Here is a 22,157-nt window from a genome sequence, read left to right as displayed (position 1 = left end):
ACATGCTGACCCCCTCTTCTTCAGGAATATTTTATATATTAGCCTCTGTCTATTTTAGCCTCTAGCCTCTATATGCATATTTTAGCCTCTATATATGTATATGTTAGCCTCTATATGTCTATTTTAGCCTCTATATGAATATCTTAGACTCTCTCTCTCTCTCTCTCTCTCTCTCTCTCTCTCTCTCTCTCTCTCTCTCTCTCTCTCTCTCTCTCTATATATATATATATATATATATATATATATATATATATATATATATATATATATATATATATATATATATATATATATATATATATATATATATATATATATATATATATATTTGTAACCTCCTATATGTCTATTTTAGCCTCCTATATGTGTATCGGTTCTTGGTAAATTTCTCACTACTATGTGGTCTTTCAGAATATTCTGATTATTTTCACGCCCCCCCGCCCATCTTGGGTTTCAACCAGATGGTGAGGAGGAGGAGGAGGAGGAGCCTGACCCGTGTGTGGAGGATGACCCAGACCCGTCAGGGGCGGAGCTAAAGCAGATGGGCGGGCTGTCGTGGAGAGTTTACCAGACCTACTGGGTTGCTGTGGGCGGAATGCTGGCCGGCGCCATCCTGACGTCTCTGCTCCTCATGCAAGGTGTGTGTGTGTGTGTGTGTGTGTGAAACAATATCATAAAAGAAATATTGTGTGTATATATATATATATATATATATATATATATATATATATATATATAAAGGGTGGCATTAGACTGTATTTCATCAAAAAAATATAAATCCTCTTTCTGTGTTTCTTGTTTTTTTCGTGCTTCAGCCTCTAAGAACGGTTCTGACTGGTGGCTGTCTCACTGGGTCTCAGAGCTGAAAAACAACGGAACAAATGGTTCCTCTCCGGGTTCCTTCAGCTCACCACACCTGCTGCTCTTCTCACCTGGAGGGTTAATGTAAGCAGAAAATACGTTTTAATTCAGTTTTGTGTGTGCAGGAGACAGATTTTCACAATGTCACTCATGAGATATATATATATATATATATATATATATATATAATGTATTTTTTGTAATGAGCTTTTATAATAGATTAACAGTGTAACATGCTTTTATAAAACCATTTCACTGAGTACCACACTGACTTCCAGGTGTCCTCTCTCCTCGCTGCAAACGCTCCCCTCAAGCAACGTGAGCTCCGACGTGGAGTTCTACCTGACGGTGTACGGCTCCGTGGCGGCGACCAACACCGTGTTCACCGCCCTCAGAGCCTTCCTCTTCGCCTACGGAGCCGTCTGCGCCGCCAAGGCCATCCACGACCGGCTCCTGGACCGGGTCCTCAAGGTCCCTCGAGCCTCCCAGAGCAACTTTTTGCTTTTTAAAATATATATATATATTTATTATTTTTTTAAACTTTTTTATATATATATATTTATTTTTTTTAACTTTTTTTATGTATATATATATTATTTTTTAAAACTTTTTATATATATGTTTATTATTTTTTAAAACTTTTTTTATATATATATGTATATATATATATATATATAAAAATCTATAAAAAAAGAGGGAAACTTTTTTCTTTATGTGAAATTATTAATTAGTGCTGCTTTAAAATGGATTTTGGACTTAGACAGATGTTTTTCTTCCTGGGTCAATTTGGTGAACCCGTCTCCCCCCTCAGGCCAAAGTCTCCTTCTTCGACACCACCCCGATGGGCCGCATCCTCAACCGCTTCTCCTCGGACCTGTACGCCGTGGACGACAGCCTGCCGTTCACCCTGAACATCCTGCTGGCCAACGCCGTCGGCCTGCTGGGCATGCTGGTGGTGATCAGCTACGGCCTCCCCTGGGTGCTGGCGCTGCTGCTGCCTCTGGCTCTGGTCTACTACCGCACGCAGCACTTCTACCGGCACACCTCCCGCGAGCTGAAGCGCCTGTGCAGCGTCACCCTGTCGCCCGTCTACTCGCACTTCTCCGAGACGCTGACCGGGCTCGGCACCATCCGGGCCAGCGGCCACGCTGCCAGGTGGGTTAAACTAATATTATAATAGTGGTGGTGGATCGGCTGCAAGATGTTGGTTTCTTAATTACCTCCGACTGCACTTCTGTACCGCAGTTTTGTTAATAATATATATTTATATTTGGGTAAATGTACCTACAATTTTAATCTTTATGGCCATTTCATCATAGTCGTTTTTAGGTGTTTAAAATATGAGTTCCCTTTTTTATTCTAAACGATGAGGTGAGAAAAAAACGTTCTTATTCTGTGTCCCTTCATGAATTTGTTAGCTGTTGTCTATTTTGAATTCTTCTCTTTGCTCCTCCTTGTAAAATTACAAATACGGAACTTTTATAAAAAAAATCAAACGGGATTCGGATCTACGAGACAAATGTTTCCCAACTGTTATCCAAGTGGGTTTTTATTGGTCTGGTCCGACAATCAAGCTAGGCATCAAATCCCCGAAAGATTTTCTTGAATCTTTCCTGAAGTTACACCAACTCTTTTTTGTTGTTGTTGTTGTCGTCGCTGCTGCAGGTTCCAGGAGGAGCTCGCCAGGCGTCTGGAGCAGAACCAGCGCTGCCTGTTCCTGAGCAACGCCGCCATGCAGTGGCTGAGCATCCGCCTGCAGCTGATCGGCGTTGCCGTGGTGACCGGCCTCGGGGCGCTCGCCGTCGTCCAGCACCGGTACGGCGCCGTCGATCCCGGTGAGTCCGCCGCCGCCGCGCGCCAGTCGTGTGAGATTATGGGTCGGTCCCCATGAACAACGTGTGTGTGTGTGTGTGTGTGTGTGTGTGTGTGTGTGTGTGTGTGTGTGTGTGTGTGTGTGTGTGTGTGTGTGTGTGTGTGTGTGTGTGTGTGTGTGTGTGTGTGTGTGTGTGTGTGTGTGTGTGTGTGTGTGTGTGTGTGTGTGTGTGTGTGTGTGTGTGTGTGTGTGTGTGTGTGTGTGTGTGTGTGTGTGTGTGTGTGTGTGTGTGTGTGTGTGTGTGTGTGTGTGTGTGTGTGTGTGTGTGTGTGTGTGTGTGTGTGTGTGTGTGTGTGTGTGTGTGTGTGTGTGTGTGTGTGTGTGTGTGTGTGTGTGTGCGTGCGTGCGTGCGTGCGTGCGTGCGCCTCTCTCTCTCTCTCTCTCTCTCTCTCTTCAGGTCTGGTGGGGCTGTCCCTGTCCTACGCCCTGTCCATCACGGACCTGCTGAGCGGCCTGATATTCAGCTTCACCCAGACCGAGATGCAGCTGGTGAGCGTGGAGAGAACCGAGGAGTACGCCACGGTTCTCCCCACCGAGCCGCAGAACCACAGCGCGCAGGTGAGGCTGAAACATCGATGGCATAAAGCGTAATAACACACCTACTGGATAATTTATACAAAAGGTCAAACAGTGGCTACTTTACATGGAAAACGGATAAAATGCTAAATACCAAGTTAGTTGTGTTAGTAAGTGTTTTTTTTTTTTCACAATGTTAAAAGGTTTGAATGAGAATGTTTTTACTGCATATGTAATAATAACTTTATTTATATGGCGAGTTTACAAAGTACTTTGACGGACAAAAAGCGAGTCAATAAAACAACAACAACAAAGACAAAACTGAGGTCAAATTTAAACCCCGATAAAACGGTTCAATAGATGAAACGATTGAAAAAGAAAGATAAAAAATAAACTAAGTCTAGTATATCTTATATATATATATATATATATATATATATATATATATATATATATATATATATATATATATATATATATATATATTAAGCAGTAAAGCTCCAAAATCACATAAAAAGCCAGTCTGCGATGCCGAGTGACGACGTGTTGCGTTCACTCTTCAGCTGCCGCCGGCGTGGCCGGAGCGCGGTGGCCTGGAGTTCCGCGATGTGGTTCTGGCCTACAGGGGCGGCCTCCCCAACGCCCTGGACGGGGTCAGCCTGGCCGTGCGGCCCGGGGAGAAGGTGGGCGTCGTGGGACGCACCGGCTCCGGGAAGTCCACCTTGTTCCTGGCCCTGTTCCGTATGGTGGAGCTGAACCAGGGTCAGATCCTCCTGGACGGGCTGGACGTCAGCACCGTGGGTCTGGCTCAGCTCAGGTACGCGGTGGGGTGTCATAAACGAGGTGCCGACTTCCACTGAGGCTCCACAACCTCTGGATCTCAATATTAGAAACTGAATCTGCTTTGAGATCCAGAGATGCATCAAAAATAAACGCGGTGTGAAAAAATAAATGCACAAATTATCTCGCAATGTTAAGAAATCCCAAGAAATTCCTGGATCTTGGCCAAACATCTGGTTAAAAATAAATACAAATTACTTCATTTACTTTAGTCTTAAATTCAGTTTTGAAAGTGCCGTTTCAGTGTTTTTCAGTTTTATTTTATTTTATTTGTATTTAATTGAGAAATCTTTATTCTGACCGGCTTTTAAAAAACACACTTTTTATTTTCAACAATTTGTCACATAATGCAGAAAACATGAAGTTATGTGAAGACAAGCTCACACAAAACAACTTACATTGTTGACGACAGACCAGAGAGACATCGAGTCTGCAAGGTAAAAAAAATAAACATCAGATTATAGCTATAAATAATTGCCTTTGGGGCTCAATCCAGGAAGCAGACAACTCCTTGTCTTTCACACGTTATCTATAGTTTTAATTCAGACTTCCATGATGCTGTTACAGTGAAGCGAAAGCAGTCATTTTGACACCTTTCTGTGCGTGTGGCGCCCCCTGCAGGTCGAGGTTGGCCATTATCCCTCAGGACCCTTTCCTGTTCAGCGGCACCGTCGGGGAGAACCTGGACCCGTGCGGGCGCCACTCGGACCGGCAGCTGCTGGACGTCGTGGCCCAGTGCCACCTCGGCCCGGTGGTGGAGAGGATGGGTGAGAGGCGTGTGTGTGTGTGTGTGTTTGGGGGGGGAAGAAGAGAGAGAGATGGGATGGCACAGTGAATTACAGGTGAGCGAAACTTGTTAAGATCGGGTGTGTCCGTTTTGAGTTAATCTGCCCTGACTCACCGCGCTTGTATTTCACACAATGCACTCCGCCCTGTGCGGTGGAACACCTGAAGGAACACCTGAAGGAACACCTGAAGGAACACCTGAAGGACGGCCGTCTCAGGACACTTGATTAAGTTACATTAAGTTCTGAGTGTAATCTGCCTCCTTTTCATCCTCCTCTTCGTCGCTCATTTAAATTTAAAGAGGAGGAGAATGCAGGAGAAATGCATCTGCAGCGGATGTCACATTTGTGTGTGTGTGTGTGTGTGTGTGTGTGTGTGTGTGTGTGTGTGTGTGTGTGTGTGTGTGTGTGTGTGTGTGTGTGTGTGTGTGTGTGTGTGTGTGTGTGTGTGTGTGTGTGTGTGTGTGTGTGTGTGTGTGTGTGTGTGTGTGTGTGTGTGTGTGTGTGTGTGTGTGTGTGTGTGTGTGTGTGTGTGTGTGTGTGTGTGTGTGTGTCAGGCGGTCTGGATGCTGAGGTCGGGGACAGAGGAAAGTCCTTCTCCGTGGGCCAGCGACAGCTGCTGTGTCTGGCCAGAGCTCTGCTGACCGAGGCCAAGGTGAGACCTCGGCTCCAAATGATGATTTATGTGTTTTTTAAAAATAAAAATAAAAATCTTTTTATACTAATTTTTTCGATAATTCACATGTTTGTCTGAGGAGATGGCGTCTGGAGGAACGGCAACCCAACTTTAAATAATCAATATCAGTTTTAAGTGAACGCTTTTATTTCTGATGTTTTCTCTGCTCCGTCATTTTAATCTTCATCTCTATCCTTGAACATTAATCTTATTATTATTCTATTTATTTATTTATTATTTTGTGCCGAACTGACCCTTTTTTTAAAAACCACCAAAGTGTCCTGAGGGCTGTTGGCGTCGTTCAGAATCGCCTTCGGAAGAATTCAGCCAACAACTTCTCTCGTTCTCGTAGATTTATTTATTTATTTATTCTCTGATCACAAGCGCTGCGATTGCAAACGCCAGGGGAGTCACGACAACTCTGCCCCAGAACCGGAAAACCTTTACATGCACAGATTTCGTCACAGGTTATGCATCATCTTAATTTCTGATTGGTGCTGAGCGATCAAGGAGGCGGATGATGTCATCTCACAGGACACTTCGATGAGGCTAGTCGATGACGTTCGGGTGTGTTGTTTCCAAGACGAGACAGACGCACATTCCCAGACACAAATTTCACCCTCTTTGTGTTATTCTGGATTTAAGTAGCCTGACAAAAGCATGACATTATTAACAATGTATAAGCATTTATATTATCGGGGCTGAAATGAGTTGTCGATGGAGTCCGGTGGCTCAGAAAATGTGTCTAAATGTAGCGTCCAATTTAATATTGGTTCTTTTAGGCGTCTAGAATATACGTCACTTTACTCCTGTCACAACAAACGTCTGTTGTGATCATGATCATCGAATGTCATCGGTTTGCACGAAGAAGAGCGTCTAATGATGCTAATTAGCGCGTTAGCTCGCCGTCTGATTTCACGGATATCTTTTTACGGGATTAGAATTTAGACATCGAGCCCCACCCCGTTTCTTTGTATTCTTTTTTATTTTTTTTTGTATTTTACTACTTAAACCTGTTTTAAAAAAGGGGGCGGGACTGCGAAAATCAAATTCTGCTCATTGAGGAGGGCGTGATTGACACCTCTTACCTCTCGAATAACGAAACCCCCAAAAATCAACACTAACCCTCGTAAGTAAATGTTTGTTTGTCTTTGCGTGGAAAACGTGTACAGAAAGCCCACGAAAATATGTACCTCGCATTATTAATTGAGCCTCTGACACAAAGTCAATTTGACTAAAGCAATGTTTCCCAGTAATTCCTACACTTCTGTGCCCCCCCCCCCCCCCCCCTCATGCAGGTCCTGTGCATCGATGAAGCGACAGCCAGCGTGGATCAGAAGACGGACAAACTGCTGCAGCGGACCATCAGAGAGAAGTTTCAGGACCGGACCGTCCTCACCATCGCTCACAGGTGACGGCTTTTCTTTAAACGCAGGAATCCATTTACAATCTTTTCTGTTTTGTTTTTTATTACCTTTTTTTTTTCTTCAATTTGAACTCTTTGCGTCTCCAGGATCAACACCGTCATGGACTGCGACCGGGTGCTGGTGATGCATGCTGGGAAGGTGGCGGAGTTTGACACCCCGGCCGCTCTCTACCCGAACGAGCCGCTCCACCCCCCGCCGGCCGGCCGGTAGGAGAGCGAGGAGACACCTGGAAGGGGAGATTTATTTTTATATTTTGATCCCGGGATCATTTCTTTTTTTTTGGGGGGGGGGGGGGGGGGGGGGGACTTTTTGAAGCAAATAAGCATTCGTCCTGCTTGGACTTGTTTTAATGTATTACTACGAGCAGGTAGCGGGCAGCCAAACAGCTTTCTATATTCAAGCAATCCATCGTCATCCGGCCATATTTATTGTTTTTGATGATTCGGTGGTTTGTGTGGATCCGTTTCAGGGTTATATTTGCTTACATTTTTTCTTTTTTCTTCTCTTATTATGCACAATAAAAATAAATCACTCTCAGCTCTTACAAACCAGCCACAGTATGGTGGCTGATGAGGGACATTAGTTGTACTCGCATTTGAATATGTGCTTCACTTTGTAATAGTTGACTTCCCTTTTTTTTTTTTTTAAATAAAGAAATATATATAGTTTAAAAAAAAAAAAAATGGTAATATTCTTTTACAGTTGAATCTTCAGTCCTGATCATAACTACCAATTAATCATTCACTTTAAGAATTTTTTACTTTTAAATGCTGGTTTTCATTTTTGCCAAAAACATTTTATTATTTTCTGTATACTAAATGAAAGTTGTTTTTCTCACAATATTGAGGTTTAAATGAAGGTCTGTTTTTGACAAAGTGATTTAATTTGCACCTCATCATCCATCCACCGCGAGCAACATGGATTTAGGGCACAGTGACCTGACCCTAGGTCAGTTTGAGCTACTAAACAATGAGCTGTTACAACTGAACGCACTATTCTGAGGACATCATAGTCACAATTTAGTGTAATGTACTAAAGCCTCTACTACTTAAACTTCATGCCGATTTAAATTAACCAATTAAAGCTGCAATATTTCCATAAATCATCCCAATAACTGAATTGTTTTTATTGGTTAGTTTGGGAGATCAGGCTGTATTTCATAGATATTTAGTCTTGGTGTTCCTCTGGGAAGCTGTTTGGGTCCCCTGTTGTTTTTGTTACATTTGGATATCTTCTAACTGTAATGTTTATTTCTGCTCCTGTACGCCGACGATGAACAATTCTACGTTGCTTTTTCGAGACAATTGATACAGATACAAACCTTCTAATTGTCTGTCAATAAATGGATCAGTTCTTGTTTCATACATTCACATTGTTAAGAAATTAACGTATTTTATTGGCAATACCATGGCATTTTTTAAAATTGTTTTCATTTAAAGTGAATTAAGACAAAAAGTTAATCATTATTATTATTATATAAGAGGTTTTTTGATGTCACGTCTGAATTGCTTGGTCAATTTTTTAACCCCGGTGTTATTTTCGTCCCTCTTATTAAAACAACAACTTTTTTTCCCAAAGTATTTTTGTCTAACCAGAAGTCGTGTTTTGGAGATAACTAATTCTTTACCGTCGGTCATAAATAGGATTCTCTCTTCCTGTTTAAAACCTTCCATCGGCTGTTTGTTCTCTGGTGCATCTGGTTATACTTTGTTACAAAACAACGGCGGCTTCGTGCATTCCTGACATATGTTTCCAAACTTGTGTCGACATGAAAAATGTCATCACCCCGAGTGTTTCATACTGTATTGAGATGTTTGAGGGGCGTCTGTGTGTCAACGAGAACGGCAACTAATGATCGTTTGGTTTATACAACAATATTGATTGTACTCTCGTGTAAGACCACAACAGAAATGGCACATTCTCATGTTTGAGAACCCACGAACCGTCAAATATTTGGCTTTTCTTTGTGAGAAAAAGGACTTCAGAAAATAGTTGCTGATTAATTCTCTTTTGCGCAACCAATGGATTAATCAGCTCGTCCTTGCAGCTCAAATACAAATTAAAATACCGACTAACTATTAAAAAAAAAATACCTATATATTTTTCTGGAGTTGCCACAGGTATTACTACATGCATTGATGTAACACTTCAATACACAAACTCCTGTAGTAATACACTGATGATGAATAGTATAAAGTACCTCATAGAACCGCACTTTTAACATATATCACATATAAATGCACAATCAGATGAGAAGGATTTATTTTTCTGTTGACGTTGTTGGATTTTCTATTTTTGGGGTTTTGTCAACAAGGTTGTTACGTAATGAAGGTAATAAAAGTCTATAATTAATCAGTTATTTTTGTAATAAACGCCGTTGTCGCACCTCGTTGTTGTTGTTGTGTCGCCCTTACCTGTACAGGTGCAATGATTTCAGCTCGCTCCTGTGCTTCCGCCCAGATTCTGTCAGTCTTTGTGGCCGTAAGTGATTCACACGAGGAACGCCGGCCGCTCCCTTTGGCACAGGCAGCATCGCTCACGCATGGGGGGGGTTCATGTCCCTGACCTCTCCTGAACTTCTAGGTTTAGACAAACACTGTTTTTCATATACGTGTGTGTGTGTGTGTGTGTTTTCATGCTACTTTATACTTATGCTCCAGTGATTCTGAGGGAATTATTGTAGTTTTTACTCTTAAGTTGCTGCACTATATGTTGTATTATTTGCCCAGCAGTATATAATTCAGTTAAAAATGAGCCCAGTGTTCATTAAAGTGACGAAACACGTCAATGCATCAATAATTATCATCTAATTGCACAAATTGAGAATGCAGGACTTTAACTTGTAATTAAAAGATCTGAATACGTCGGTGTGTGTGTGTGTGTGTGTGTGTGTGCGTGCATATGAGCCGCGGGCGTGTGGTAGTCAGGGTGTGTTTGCACGAGGGTGTGTGTGTGTGTGTTTTTGTTTATTGACAGTTAAAGGAGGCGGGCCTCCAGAGGTGGAACCTGTTCTGCTGCTCCAGGTGAGCTGTCCGTCCACCTGCCTGCAGCCGCTCTCCTCAGTCACAACCTGCAGAGCAGCTGGCGGCGTGGACTCGTCACCGTGTGCCCGGAAAGGTCCTCGACACGACTTCAGCAACGCGGAGGCCCCAACACACACGCCGATGGACCCTGAGGTCAGTCTCCTTGGTGGAGCTCTATTTTCCCGGGTGGTGCCGTGTCCTTAAAGCGGCATCACCGCGTCGGTGTTTCAGTTTCAGGCCTCGACATCCGGGGAGTTTCTGTTCATGAGTTTCTGTTCATGAGAAATTGGTAAAACGCATCTTTTTCTTCTTTTCTTTTTTTTAATCAACTTGTGCGTCATGTTCAATCTGCATGTGTGTACACAAAAAGTTTTTTTATTTTTCTGTCTTGCACACACAGTTTTATTTTCTCACGTCCACCTGCTTATTCCTCATAACACTCGTAATTCAATTTATCTAAAAAAACGGAGCAAACTCTAATCCATTTATTTATTTGTTTGTTTGTTTATTCGTTCGGCACATTAATAACACTTCACTGTAACCTGTACTCTCTGGTCAGACGGGACAAAGTCACCCCTAAAGAAAAACTGAATATAAGAAAATAGAAAATGTAATTCCTCATTTATCCTTTATGAACATGCAAAAACAATAATAAAAGAAGAGAGGAATATTAATATCAACGGAAGCACTATATTGTTAAGTACCATGAAGAAAGTGGATGTAATTAGTCCCACCCGGCTTATTAATGACATCCTCTGCTGCTTTATTACAAATGTGCTGATGGCTCATAATGTGGAGTCTATTATCTGAGCAGCATGTTTTGATGGATTGATATCTCTATTGTGCATCAGCTCCTCCTCACCTTTCTCCCTCTTTATGACAGGTGCACTTTGGCTTACCTGTGAAATGTATAATACGTAACTCTTTAAGTAGTAAATCAGCGGCCTCCTTTGCTCAGATGTTTTCCGTAATAGGATAATAATTACAATACAGTACATGTTTAATGTCTTAATATTTCGTGTTTTGATGGTTTGAATACTGGCATTGTTGCGCGTCTGTCCATCTCGTTGTTTCGTGACATCATTTTGTGGCTCGCAGTTATTTTCGTCTCATATAAATTCTGCTAATGTTGCCTTAACAGGGACGAGCATAATTTCAACATTCTGCCATGCATTTTTAAAAAAAAATAATATATATATATATATATATATATATATAATATAATATATAATACATATTTTAGTCCTTAATGTCTGATGACATTAAATATATTTTTCATCTATAATGGCAGACTGACGCTGTGTGAATGGTGGAGAAATCGCACATTTGGATTAAATTAAAGTTTTATTGCGCTGCCCCGTTGTTGTTGTTGCAGAATAGTGCGTAGTTCAATTCATGCAGCTCGTCTTTTTCCCACGATCTCGAGAGAACATTCTGGTCTGTATTTGCTGGAGGTCTGCCAGCGCTTTTCTATATTAAAAGTTGGGTGTGGTCATATTATTCCTTCTTTTTTTTAACGTTGTGTGTTTATAAAAAATGTTTAAAAAGGAAACGCCCAACAACAGAACACTTGTTCCCAGTGCTCTCGATAAACCTGTTACTGGTTTTCCTCTCATAACCTAAATACCTGAGATGCAACTGCGTAGTCACCTGGGTGTCACTCCTCCACCTGTATGCATTTATTGTGAATCTGCAGTAAAAATTGTCATAGTACACAATATTTATTTTTGTATAAATAAACTCTTGATACACTGAGATAATATTTAAAATGTAGACAAACAGCATTACGACTTTAATGACTCCAAATGTCACTCAAAAAGCTTTACTTTTTTTTTTTTACAGATTTCAATGTGCATTTGTTATCAATAGTCTCTTTTCTGCTGTCAACACATTGCTTTATAAGCGTCACTCCTTTCCACGCTGTTGTTTGATTCATGCAACTGTAATCAAACACACAATACCAGTGTTCCCCACGCAGACTGGAGTAGTTGGCAGAGATTTGCCCCACCCAAACGTTTTTTAATGCTCTTGTATTTCTTGTTCCCCGCTTTCAAACGTCCATTTAAAAAGCTGTGAAGAAATGAGCTTATTATTAGGAAGTTTGAGTAATTTAACAAGAACGATCAGGTTGATCGTTCTTGTTAAATTACTCAAAGATAAGATCACTTGAGTAAAAGTATTAATATCATATTGGTGTAAAATACCCTGTTGCAAATAAAAGGCGTGCATCTTAGGTAAAGTATTAGTATCGACGTAAAAGTACTTATTATGCACATAACAACACATTATATCTCTGGATTGTAATTGTATTAATGTTGCAGCTGGTAAAGGTGGAGTTAATTTTAACTACTTTGTGCTTGGGTACATTTATCTTCAATAATAGATCAGACTTTATTAGTTAATTTATATTTTGTATTAATAAAATTAATCTGCAAAGTGACTTAAAAAATGTTTCATAGTGCAATATTTGCCTCAAAAAACACAGGGGAGTAGAAGTATAACGTAGCATTAATTGGGAATATCAAAAATAAAGTACAAGTACTGGAGTAAATACCTCGTCATAGTGTTCCTGCTGTTTTGTTATCGAAGCTTTTTACGTGTTGCAGACATACAGAATGACTGTAAATCTATTTAATGAACCTTTTTATTCTCCTATAGGTTTAGCCGACAGGAAACATCTGCATATTGTCTTTAATTGTGGTTAATAACTGTTAACATTTCTGTTCCTGCGAGCTTCTGTTTTAAACACTTTATGAAACGTCTGTTTGCAGACGTGAACCCGCCGGGGAAGGACGCTCTGACCTCGGAGCAATCGGAGGAGGGAGGAGCTTGTCGTTCAACAACAGTTCCTCAGCCAATCAGGGACCGGGGGAAGGTGTGTCCCTTGACTTTCTACTTCATCACCACGTGTTGCTCTTGACTGTTTGGTGTTTTAACAGTTAGATTTTTAACAGTTACGCACGCCTTACACATTCAAGTCAAACGGGAGATACTCACTTAAAATGTGGCATTTCTTTTGTTCAGTTCATATCATATTTTTCTCAGCACACATACATTTATGTTTAGCAGATTGTAGAAGAAGTACAGGGTGGCAATTATTTTTCAAGAGCTCTCTGAAGACATTTAAATGTAAAATACTTCTGTGGTGCCCAATGCCAGTGTCCGTGCCAGGTTTAGGGATTTTATGCTTGTTTTTAACGCACCCACTTGGTCATTCTTATTTCAAGGGGCAACAACAACAATTTTGATCAACTGTCAAAAGCACCGAAGGTGTTAAAAGTGCTGAAGGTGATGGAGCCGTTTGATGACATGGTCAAAGTCCTCACCAGGAACAACTTGAGCAAGAGCCTCGGAAACTTGGACGAGTGTTCCAAGAGTCCCGACACGGTACGTGGCGTCCAGATATCATCGGGTCAAACGGCATTGAAACCCAACCCATTAGTTCTTATTTGATTTGAACCGAGGGCTGTTATTCTCACTGCACTCTGCATTAAATTGATTGTCATGTGAACAATGGTAAAATTGATCTCCACCCCAATAGCTAGAGAATATTTACCTTGATGGAGGAATTATAATTACTTTCCAATCACCAAGTTTTGGTTATATTTCTAGATGCTGAAGGATTCCTACAACAAACTCTACAATGCCAGAATCCGGAAGTTTATGAAACGTGACACGGTCGGTTCCATGGAGAGCATCGTAAGCGAGGATGGTACTGCCAAGCCAACTGTAACGGGCTCATCCATGAAGACCGACATGGGGTTGCCTCGCCTCGGAGTTGACTTCGGACTTATGAAAAACAGGATTCGGACCACAGACATTGACGAAGATTCCCAATCTGATGACGCTGGAGAACTAACATATGGCAGCAATCTGAACCTTCCACATATGGGTGGAGCTCACGTACCGAGACTGAAAGTCGATGCTAGAAGTCCAAAGTTTAACCCTCCAGACTTCCATTTATCCGGAAGATTACCAGAGGGTCAAAACACTACAGCTGGTCTACAACTGCCAAACACTGATAGTCCGTCAATTGACTTGACGATGCCAAATTTACAAAGACATCAAATTGGACTGGAGAGCAACAGAACTTTGAGAGCTCCAGAAATGGGTTTGGACTTACAAGGTTCAGGTGTTAGTACCCCTGACATGGGGATACACCTTAATGGGGGAAACATCACTAGTCCATCCTTTGACAGCGGTGTTGAAAGAACAAACGAAATGCCAAAATTCAAAATGCCAAACTTGGGCCTCTCTGGAACTTCTTTCAGTGATCCAGATGGTGAGTTCAATACACCAAAGGTAAGAGCCCCACATGGTCTCTCGGGTAAACTCAAGTATTCCCAGAGACTGAAGAACCCAGATCTTAATCTGGACAATCCTTCCGGTTATATCGAGTCAGCTAACCTCAGGCTGTCTGGGAGATCTCCTGACTTGGACTTAGAAATGCCAGGTGTTGATGTATCAAAACTTGATATACACGGGCCAAACATTGACGTGCCTTCAGGTAAAGTCAAAATGCCTCTCGTGAAACCAACGATTAAATTACCGGATTTAGATGTTGATAACCCATCTGGTAAATTGCCTATGCCCAAATTTGGGTTCTCAGGCAAGAGGGAAACTGATGTTAAAACACCTGACTTGAGTCTCAAAACACCAAAGATAAAGGGTGGGATTCATGCACCCAATGTAAATACACCAAAAGCTGACCTAAAAGGACCAAATCTAGCCTTAGGCATTCCATCGGTCGACACTAAAGTTCAATCCGGAAAATACAAAGCTCCTAAATTTAAAATGCCCCAATTTGATTCACCAGACATTCAAGTTCCTGGTTTTAACGGAGAGGGACCAGATGGTGAGTTAAGGACTCCTGACTTTGATCTCTCAGCCCCCAAATTCAAAGGAGCTTTTGGCTCCCCAGATTTGAATTTGCCGGAGATGGACTTTAATGAACCCAAACTTGATCTTAGCAGCCCAGACGTCAACTTAGATATGCCCTCAGGTAAATTTGCGTTACCGTCAATTAAGAAACCAGATATTAGCTGGAATGCTCCTGACATGCATATTGACGCTCCCTCAAGCAAATTTAAAATGCCAAAAATGAAGCTTTCAGGACCAAATTTAGACTCACCAGATCTAAATCTTAAAGCGCCAAAGATAAAGGGTGGAATTAATGCCCCTAACTTGGACTTACCAAACATGGACTTCAAAGCTCCAAAGTTCGATGTGAACGCTCCAGATGTCAATCTTGGTTCAAAATTAAGGATGCCAAAATTTAGTTTTCCAAACCTAAGAGGACAAGAGATTGATGGCAATTTGGATGGTCCAGACATTAATGTTGATGCACCCAATGTCAACCTTAAAGGTCCTAAAGCAGATTTGGGAATGCCAGATTTTGATATTTCTGGTCCATCGGGTAAATTCAAAAAGCCAAAATTTAACCTGCCGGATATTGGGCTTTCTAGTCCAAAGTTAGATGGCCCCAACCTGGACCTCAAATCACCTGATCTCAATTTCTCCAGCCCTAAACTCAGTGGTGGAATAAATGCTCCAGACATAAACATGCCCACGTTTGACCTCAAAAGCCCAAAGCTGGACCTGAATACCCCAAAGCTCAACATGGACATGCCATCAGGTAACCTGAAAATGCCAGAGCTTCATTCTCCAGACTGGGATGTTAAAGCTCCTTCGGGCAAATTGAAAATGCCGAAATTAAAACTTTTAGGTACATTACCAAAAGGACCTAAAATGGACATTGACGCAGATCTGAAAGCTCCAAAGATAAAGGGTGGAATTGATGCCCCTGACTTGGACTTACCAAATATGGACCTTAAAGCTCCCAAATTCAATGTTAACACTCCAGACGTTAACATTGATTCACCCAAAGGAAAATTTAAAATGCCCAAATTCAAAATGCCCAAATTTACCTTTCCAAGCCGAAAGAAAACTACATTTGACGGAAACTTTGAAGGCCCAGATGTTGACGTAAATGCACCCAAAGTCAACCTAAATGGTCCCAACGCTGGTTTTGGAATGCCAGATTTAGATATTTCTGGTCCATCGGGTAAATTCAAAAAGCCCAATTTTAACCTGCCTGATTTTGGGCTTTCTGGTCCAAAGTTAGATGGCCCGAACTTGGACCTGGAATCACCTGATCTAGATATATCTGGACCCAATCTCAGTGGTGGTTTCAATGTTCCAGACATAAACATGCCTAAAGGTAATCTTAAGACCCCCAAACTGGACCTTAATGCCCCAAACTTAGGCATACCATCAGGTAAACTAGAAATGCCAGAGCTTCCTTCTCCAGACTGGGATATTAAAGCTCCCTCAGGCAAATTGAAAATGCCTAAATTCAATCTTTCAGGTCCAAAGGGACCTAATATGGACATAAACACAGATCTGAAAGCTCCAAAGATAAAGGGTGGAATTGATGCCCCTGACTTGGACTTACCAAACATGGACCTTAAAGCTCCCAAGTTCGATGTAAACGCTCCAGACGTTAACATTGGTTCACCCAATGCAAAATTTAAATTGCCCAAATTCAAAATGCCCAAATTGAACTTCCCAAGCCTAAAAGGACCTGAAATTGACGGAAACTTTGATGGCCCAGATGTTGATGTAAATGCACCCAATGTCAACCTCAAAGGTCCCAACGCTGGTTTTGGAATGCCAGATTTTGATATTGCTGGTCCATCGGGTAAATTCAGAAAGCCCAATTTTAACCTGCCTGATTTTGGGCTTTCTGGACCAAAGTTAGATGGCCCGAACTTGGACCTGAAATCACCTGATCTAGATATATCTGGTCCCAATCTCAGTGGTGGTTTCAATGTTCCAGACATTAACATGCCGAAAGTCGATCTTAAAAGCCCCAAACTGGACCTTAATGCCCCAAAGCTCAACATGGACATGCCATCAGGTAAAATAAAAATGCCAGATCTTCAGTCTCCAGACTGGGATATTAAAGCTCCCTCAGGCAAATTGAAAATGCCTAAATTCAATCTTTCAGGTCCAAAGGGACCTAATATGGACATAAACACAGATCTGAAAGCTCCAAAGATAAAGGGTGGGATTGATGCCCCTGACTTGGACTTACCAAACATGGACCTTAAAGCTCCCAAGTTCGATGTAAACGCTCCAGACGTTAACATTGGTTCACCCAATGCAAAATTTAAAGTGCCCAAATTTAAAATGCCCAAATTGAATTTCCCAAGCCTAAAAGGACCTGAAATTGACGGAAACTTTGATGGACCAGATCTTGATGTGAATGCACCCAATCTCAACCTCAAAGGTCCCAACGCTGGTCTGGGAATGCCAGATTTTGATATTTCTGGTCCATCGGGTAAATTCAAAAAGCCCAATTTTAACCTGCCTGATTTTGGGCTTTCTGGTCCAAAGTTAGATGGCCCTAACTTGGACCTCAAATCACCTGATCTAGATATATCTGGACCCAATCTCAGTGGTGGTTTCAATGTTCCAGACATAAACATGCCTAAAGGTAATCTTAAGACCCCCAAACTGGACCTTAATGCCCCAAACTTAGGGATGCCATCAGGTAAATTAGAAATGCCAGAGCTTCCTTCTCCAGACTGGGATATTAAAGCTCCCTCAGGCAAATTGAAAATGCCTAAATTCAATCTTTCAGGTCCAAAGGGACCTAATATGGACATAAACACAGATCTGAAAGCTCCAAAGATAAAGGGTGGAATTGATGCCCCTGACTTGGACTTACCAAACATGGACCTTAAAGCTCCCAAGTTCGATGTAAACGCTCCAGACGTTAACATTGGTTCACCCAATGCAAAATTTAAAGTGCCCAAATTTAAAATGCCCAAATTGAACTTCCCAAGCCTAAAAGGACCTGAAATTGACGGAAACTTTGATGGACCAGATCTTGATGTGAATGCACCCAATCTCAACCTCAAAGGTCCCAACGCTGGTCTGGGAATGCCAGATTTTGATATTTCTGGTCCATCGGGTAAATTCAAAAAGCCCAATTTTAACCTGCCTGATTTTGGGCTTTCTGGTCCAAAGTTAGATGGCCCTAACTTGGACCTCAAATCACCTGATCTAGATATATCTGGACCCAATCTCAGTGGTGGTTTCAATGTTCCAGACATAAACATGCCTAAAGGTAATCTTAAGACCCCCAAACTGGACCTTAATGCCCCAAACTTAGGGATGCCATCAGGTAAATTAGAAATGCCAGAGCTTCCTTCTCCAGACTGGGATATTAAAGCTCCCTCAGGCAAATTGAAAATGCCTAAATTCAATATTTCAGGTCCAAAGGGACCTAAAATGGACTTAAACACAGATCTGAAAGCTCCAAAGATAAAGGGTGGAATTGATGCCCCTGACTTGGACTTACCAAACATGGACCTTAAAGCTCCCAAGTTCGATGTAAACGCTCCAGACGTTAACATTGGTTCACCCAATGCAAAATTTAAAGTGCCCAAATTTAAAATGCCCAAATTGAACTTCCCAAGCCTAAAAGGACCTGAAATTGACGGAAACTTTGATGGACCAGATCTTGATGTGAATGCACCCAATCTCAACCTCAAAGGTCCCAACGCTGGTCTGGGAATGCCAGATTTTGATATTTCTGGTCCATCGGGTAAATTCAAAAAGCCCAATTTTAACCTGCCTGATTTTGGGCTTTCTGGTCCAAAGTTAGATGGCCCTAACTTGGACCTCAAATCACCTGATCTAGATATATCTGGACCCAATCTCAGTGGTGGTTTCAATGTTCCAGACATAAACATGCCTAAAGGTAATCTTAAGACCCCCAAACTGCACCTTAATGCCCCAAACTTAGGGATGCCATCAGGTAAATTAGAAATGCCAGAGCTTCCTTCTCCAGACTGGGATATTAAAGCTCCCTCAGGCAAATTGAAAATGCCTAAATTCAATATTTCAGGTCCAAAGGGACCTAAAATGGACTTAAACACAGATCTGAAAGCTCCAAAGATAAAGGGTGGAATTGATGCCCCTGACTTGGACTTACCAAACATGGACCTTAAAGCTCCCAAGTTCGATGTAAACGCTCCAGACGTTAACATTGGTTCACCCAAAGGAAAATTTAAAATGCCCAAATTCAAAATGCCCAAATTGAACTTCCCAAGCCTAAAAGGGCCTGAAATTGACGGAAACGTTGATGGCCCAGATCTTGATGTAAATGTACCCAATGTCAACCTCAAAGGTCCCAACGCTGGTTTGGGAATGCCAGATGTTGATATTGCTGGTCCATCGGGTAAATTCAAAAAACCGAAGTTTAACCTGCCGGATATTGGGCTTTCGGGTCCAAAGTTAGATCGCCCGAACCTGGATCTCCAAACACCTGATCTAGATATATCTGGACCCAATCTTAGTGGTGGATTAAATGCTCCAGACATGAACATGCCTGGAAAATTTAAAAAGCCACATTTGAAAATGCCTGATGTGGGGTTTTCTAGTCCAAAGTTAAATCGCCCAAACTTTGGCATCAAATCACCGGATCTTAATGCCAAATTACCAAAAGGACCAAATTTGAATTTAAAGTCAGACTTTAAAACTCCAGATTTGAATCTCAAAGCTCCAAAATTGAAAGGTGGAATCGATATCCCGAAATTGGGATTGCCGAAAATGGACTTTCATGCTCCCAAGGTAGATATGGACACTCCAGATGTCAACATGGGTTTCCCTGATTTAACTTTAAAAAAGCCCAAGATCAAAATGCCAATGGTCCCCAACGTTGATATAAATGGGCACCTACAGGGCCCTGACTTAAATATCCCAAATGTAGATGTCAATGGTCCAAAAGGACAATTTAAAATGCCAAGTGTAAATACACCAGACCTCAGTTTCTCTGGACCTAAGGCAAAACTACCAGATCTAAGTATGCCAGATTTACATTTGCCGGATACCAGTTTCAACGCTCCCAAGCTGGACCTCAATGCACAACGTCCTGATCTCGGGATAAATGGTAATTTAGGACGCCCTGACGTGAACTTTACTGCCCCTAATGTCAAAGGAGGACTAAGAGGTCCAGACTTTGGCATGAATGTTCCCTCAGGAAACATCCAGGTTTCTCAACCTGATTATGACTTGCAAGACAGAACATTCAAACTCCCTAACTTCAAGACGCCTCAGTTTGTAGGTCCAGATGTTAACGGGGAAGGGTCTGGTATTGACTTTGGTGCATCTATGAGACGAACAAATCTGGATATTTCTCCTCTGAATGCAAAACTGAATATGAAACCATCACAGTTGATCGGGGATTTCACAGGTCCAAATGTAAAGGGTCCAAAGATGCCGAAAGTGGAAATGCGGAATCCGGGGCTGCAGCTCAGATCTCCCGATCTGAACATCGATGATCTTTCACCTAATTTCACAGAACCCTCTTATAGGAATCGCAGATCAGATATCCCGGGGGCGAACATGAGAATGCCCGACCTGGACGTAGACGGAGACGTCAGACTTCGTCACGCTGACAGACGTCCGACTGCGCACCAAGTGAGGTCCAGCCGCCCTCAGGCGGACGCTGGTTTCGGCCAACGCGTTAATTTCAACCAATCAGATCTGAACATCGATGATTTCACGGGAAAGGATCACGTGCTTAGATCGAAAGGTTCACAACTCGAGTTCCAGGCGCCGCGTGGCTTCGGACGGGGGGTCCCCCCGTCGGGTCGTAACATCGACATGAGGGACCCCAGAGAAACCGATAGAATGCATTCTGGTGGCATCGATATGTTTGCAATGCAGGAACGAGCAATGCAGGAACGAGCAATGCAGGAACGAGCAATGCAGGAAAGGGCAATGCAGGAAAGGGCCATGCAGGAAAGGGCAATGCAGGAAAGGGCCATGCAGGAAAGGGCAATGCAGCAGAGAGCAATGCAGGAGAGAGCAATGCAGGAGAGAGCAATGCAGCAAAGAGCAATGCAGCAAAGAGCAATGCAACAAAGAGCAATGCAGCAGGTACCGAACGCACGTTTGCCACATTCATCTCAAGATCCAAGAATACGAGTCCCCGACAACTCAGGCGAATACTACGTCACCACTTTTCCCCACCAAGACCAAAATCAAAGAATGTCAAACCACAAATATAACACGCTTGGGGGTCCAGACTTTCGTCCACGGAACATGGACCTTGAAGTCCCGGCAAGAAATTACCAAAAAGGGGGTCCGACTTCCTTTTTGTCCAACCTCATGTAGGTTTAAACCCCTGGTGTTTCTTTGAATAAGCTTTTTATATGTTGTATGACGTAAGCTGTTGTGTGTTTATTGGATGACTTGTGCAATTTTACTTATTTAAGTGTGTTTGTTTGTATATAAAAAACAATCTCGTTGCTTCGTAATGATGAAGCCTACTTTACGATACAGCATTCTTGCACTTGTTTTTAATATGTAAATTAATTAGTTTACCACATTTTGTAAATTGTAGTATGCGTTACTGGGCAAGAAGGTATTATTTCTCTTTTATTATTAAGAGTATTATCTACATTTAAGTTAGCTTTTGCCACTCAAAATGTCCGACTTTTCTTTTTCAGTTTACTGCTGATGTTGAAACTCGAGGAGGAAATTTGTAAAATATATTTTTTACGAGATCAAAAGATTTACATATCAACTTAATTTAAAATATCCAAAGTTGTGCATATGTTTGTATTATACTCTATGTCAATATTTTTTAAACTCAATTTATTTTTGTATTTATTGGAGATATACAGTATAGTTGAGTTTCTATAATTTCTATAACCATTTGTGCTTCAAAATGTTTAAGCAATAATAGAATGATAATGAAATTATTTAAGATGACTATATATTCTAAACTGTAAAACCTGACTGGCTGTTTTAGACGTAACCATGAAGCTGTTAAAATGGGTTATTGTGGGCAGACCTTATGTTATTGTATTGTTTTGTACGAATTAATAAACACAAAAGAATTGTATATTATTTGTTTCCTGATTCATTTTTTAAAAACATACTCAAAGTACGAAAAGTAAAAGTACTCATTATACAGAATGCCCCATTTCAGGATCTCACACATTATGTCATTGAATCAATGTTCATCACTTGCGTTGCATTGATTTTTTAAATGTATTACTTTACATAGATACTGCTAAGTAACATAACCTATATTATTACACCATTTTAAAGTTGATTTATATTTTATAAATCTGC

The 22,157-nt window shown here is 41.6% G+C and overlaps 2 protein-coding genes across 2 annotated transcripts in view; both read left to right on the top strand.

Moving 5' to 3' along the window:
- abcc10 (ATP-binding cassette, sub-family C (CFTR/MRP), member 10) overlaps window positions 1-7,266 on the top strand; it is a 15,902-nt gene extending 8,636 nt beyond the window's left edge. Inside the window, exons 12-22 of the mRNA XM_034535253.1 lie at window positions 462-638; window positions 816-945; window positions 1,140-1,332; window positions 1,673-2,016; window positions 2,527-2,696; window positions 3,132-3,292; window positions 3,814-4,067; window positions 4,712-4,857; window positions 5,433-5,530; window positions 6,850-6,962; window positions 7,065-7,266. Of these exons, the coding sequence (XP_034391144.1) occupies window positions 462-638; window positions 816-945; window positions 1,140-1,332; window positions 1,673-2,016; window positions 2,527-2,696; window positions 3,132-3,292; window positions 3,814-4,067; window positions 4,712-4,857; window positions 5,433-5,530; window positions 6,850-6,962; window positions 7,065-7,188 (1,910 nt within the window). The 3' untranslated portion in view covers window positions 7,189-7,266. The remainder of the gene's footprint in view (window positions 1-461; window positions 639-815; window positions 946-1,139; window positions 1,333-1,672; window positions 2,017-2,526; window positions 2,697-3,131; window positions 3,293-3,813; window positions 4,068-4,711; window positions 4,858-5,432; window positions 5,531-6,849; window positions 6,963-7,064) is intronic.
- A 7-nt stretch (window positions 7,267-7,273) lies between these two features.
- On the top strand, window positions 7,274-21,907 carry si:ch211-69b7.6 (neuroblast differentiation-associated protein AHNAK). The gene is made up of 4 exons (XM_034535229.1): window positions 7,274-10,154; window positions 12,773-12,876; window positions 13,229-13,388; window positions 13,614-21,907. Exons 3-4 carry the CDS (start codon window positions 13,293-13,295, stop codon window positions 21,189-21,191), a joined length of 7,674 nt encoding a protein of 2,557 aa, XP_034391120.1. The 5' UTR covers window positions 7,274-10,154; window positions 12,773-12,876; window positions 13,229-13,292; the 3' UTR covers window positions 21,192-21,907.
- The last annotated feature ends 250 nt before the right edge of the window (window positions 21,908-22,157 follow it).

This window comes from Cyclopterus lumpus, chromosome 1, assembly GCF_009769545.1.
Source record: "Cyclopterus lumpus isolate fCycLum1 chromosome 1, fCycLum1.pri, whole genome shotgun sequence".
In the NCBI taxonomy this organism is placed as follows: domain Eukaryota; kingdom Metazoa; phylum Chordata; class Actinopteri; order Perciformes; family Cyclopteridae; genus Cyclopterus; species Cyclopterus lumpus.
The sequence above is the reverse complement of the archived record's forward strand: the minus strand, read 5'-3'. Positions and strand labels throughout refer to the sequence as shown.

Excerpts from the sequence above, each read along its gene's own strand:
- si:ch211-69b7.6 (XM_034535229.1), top strand. The coding sequence starts at position 13,293 with ATGGAGCCGTTTGATGACATGGTCAAAGTCCTCACCAGGAACAACTTG. Across the intron at positions 13,389-13,613 it reads GTTCCAAGAGTCCCGACACG|ATGCTGAAGGATTCCTACAA; the intron begins GTACGTGGCGTC and ends TTATATTTCTAG.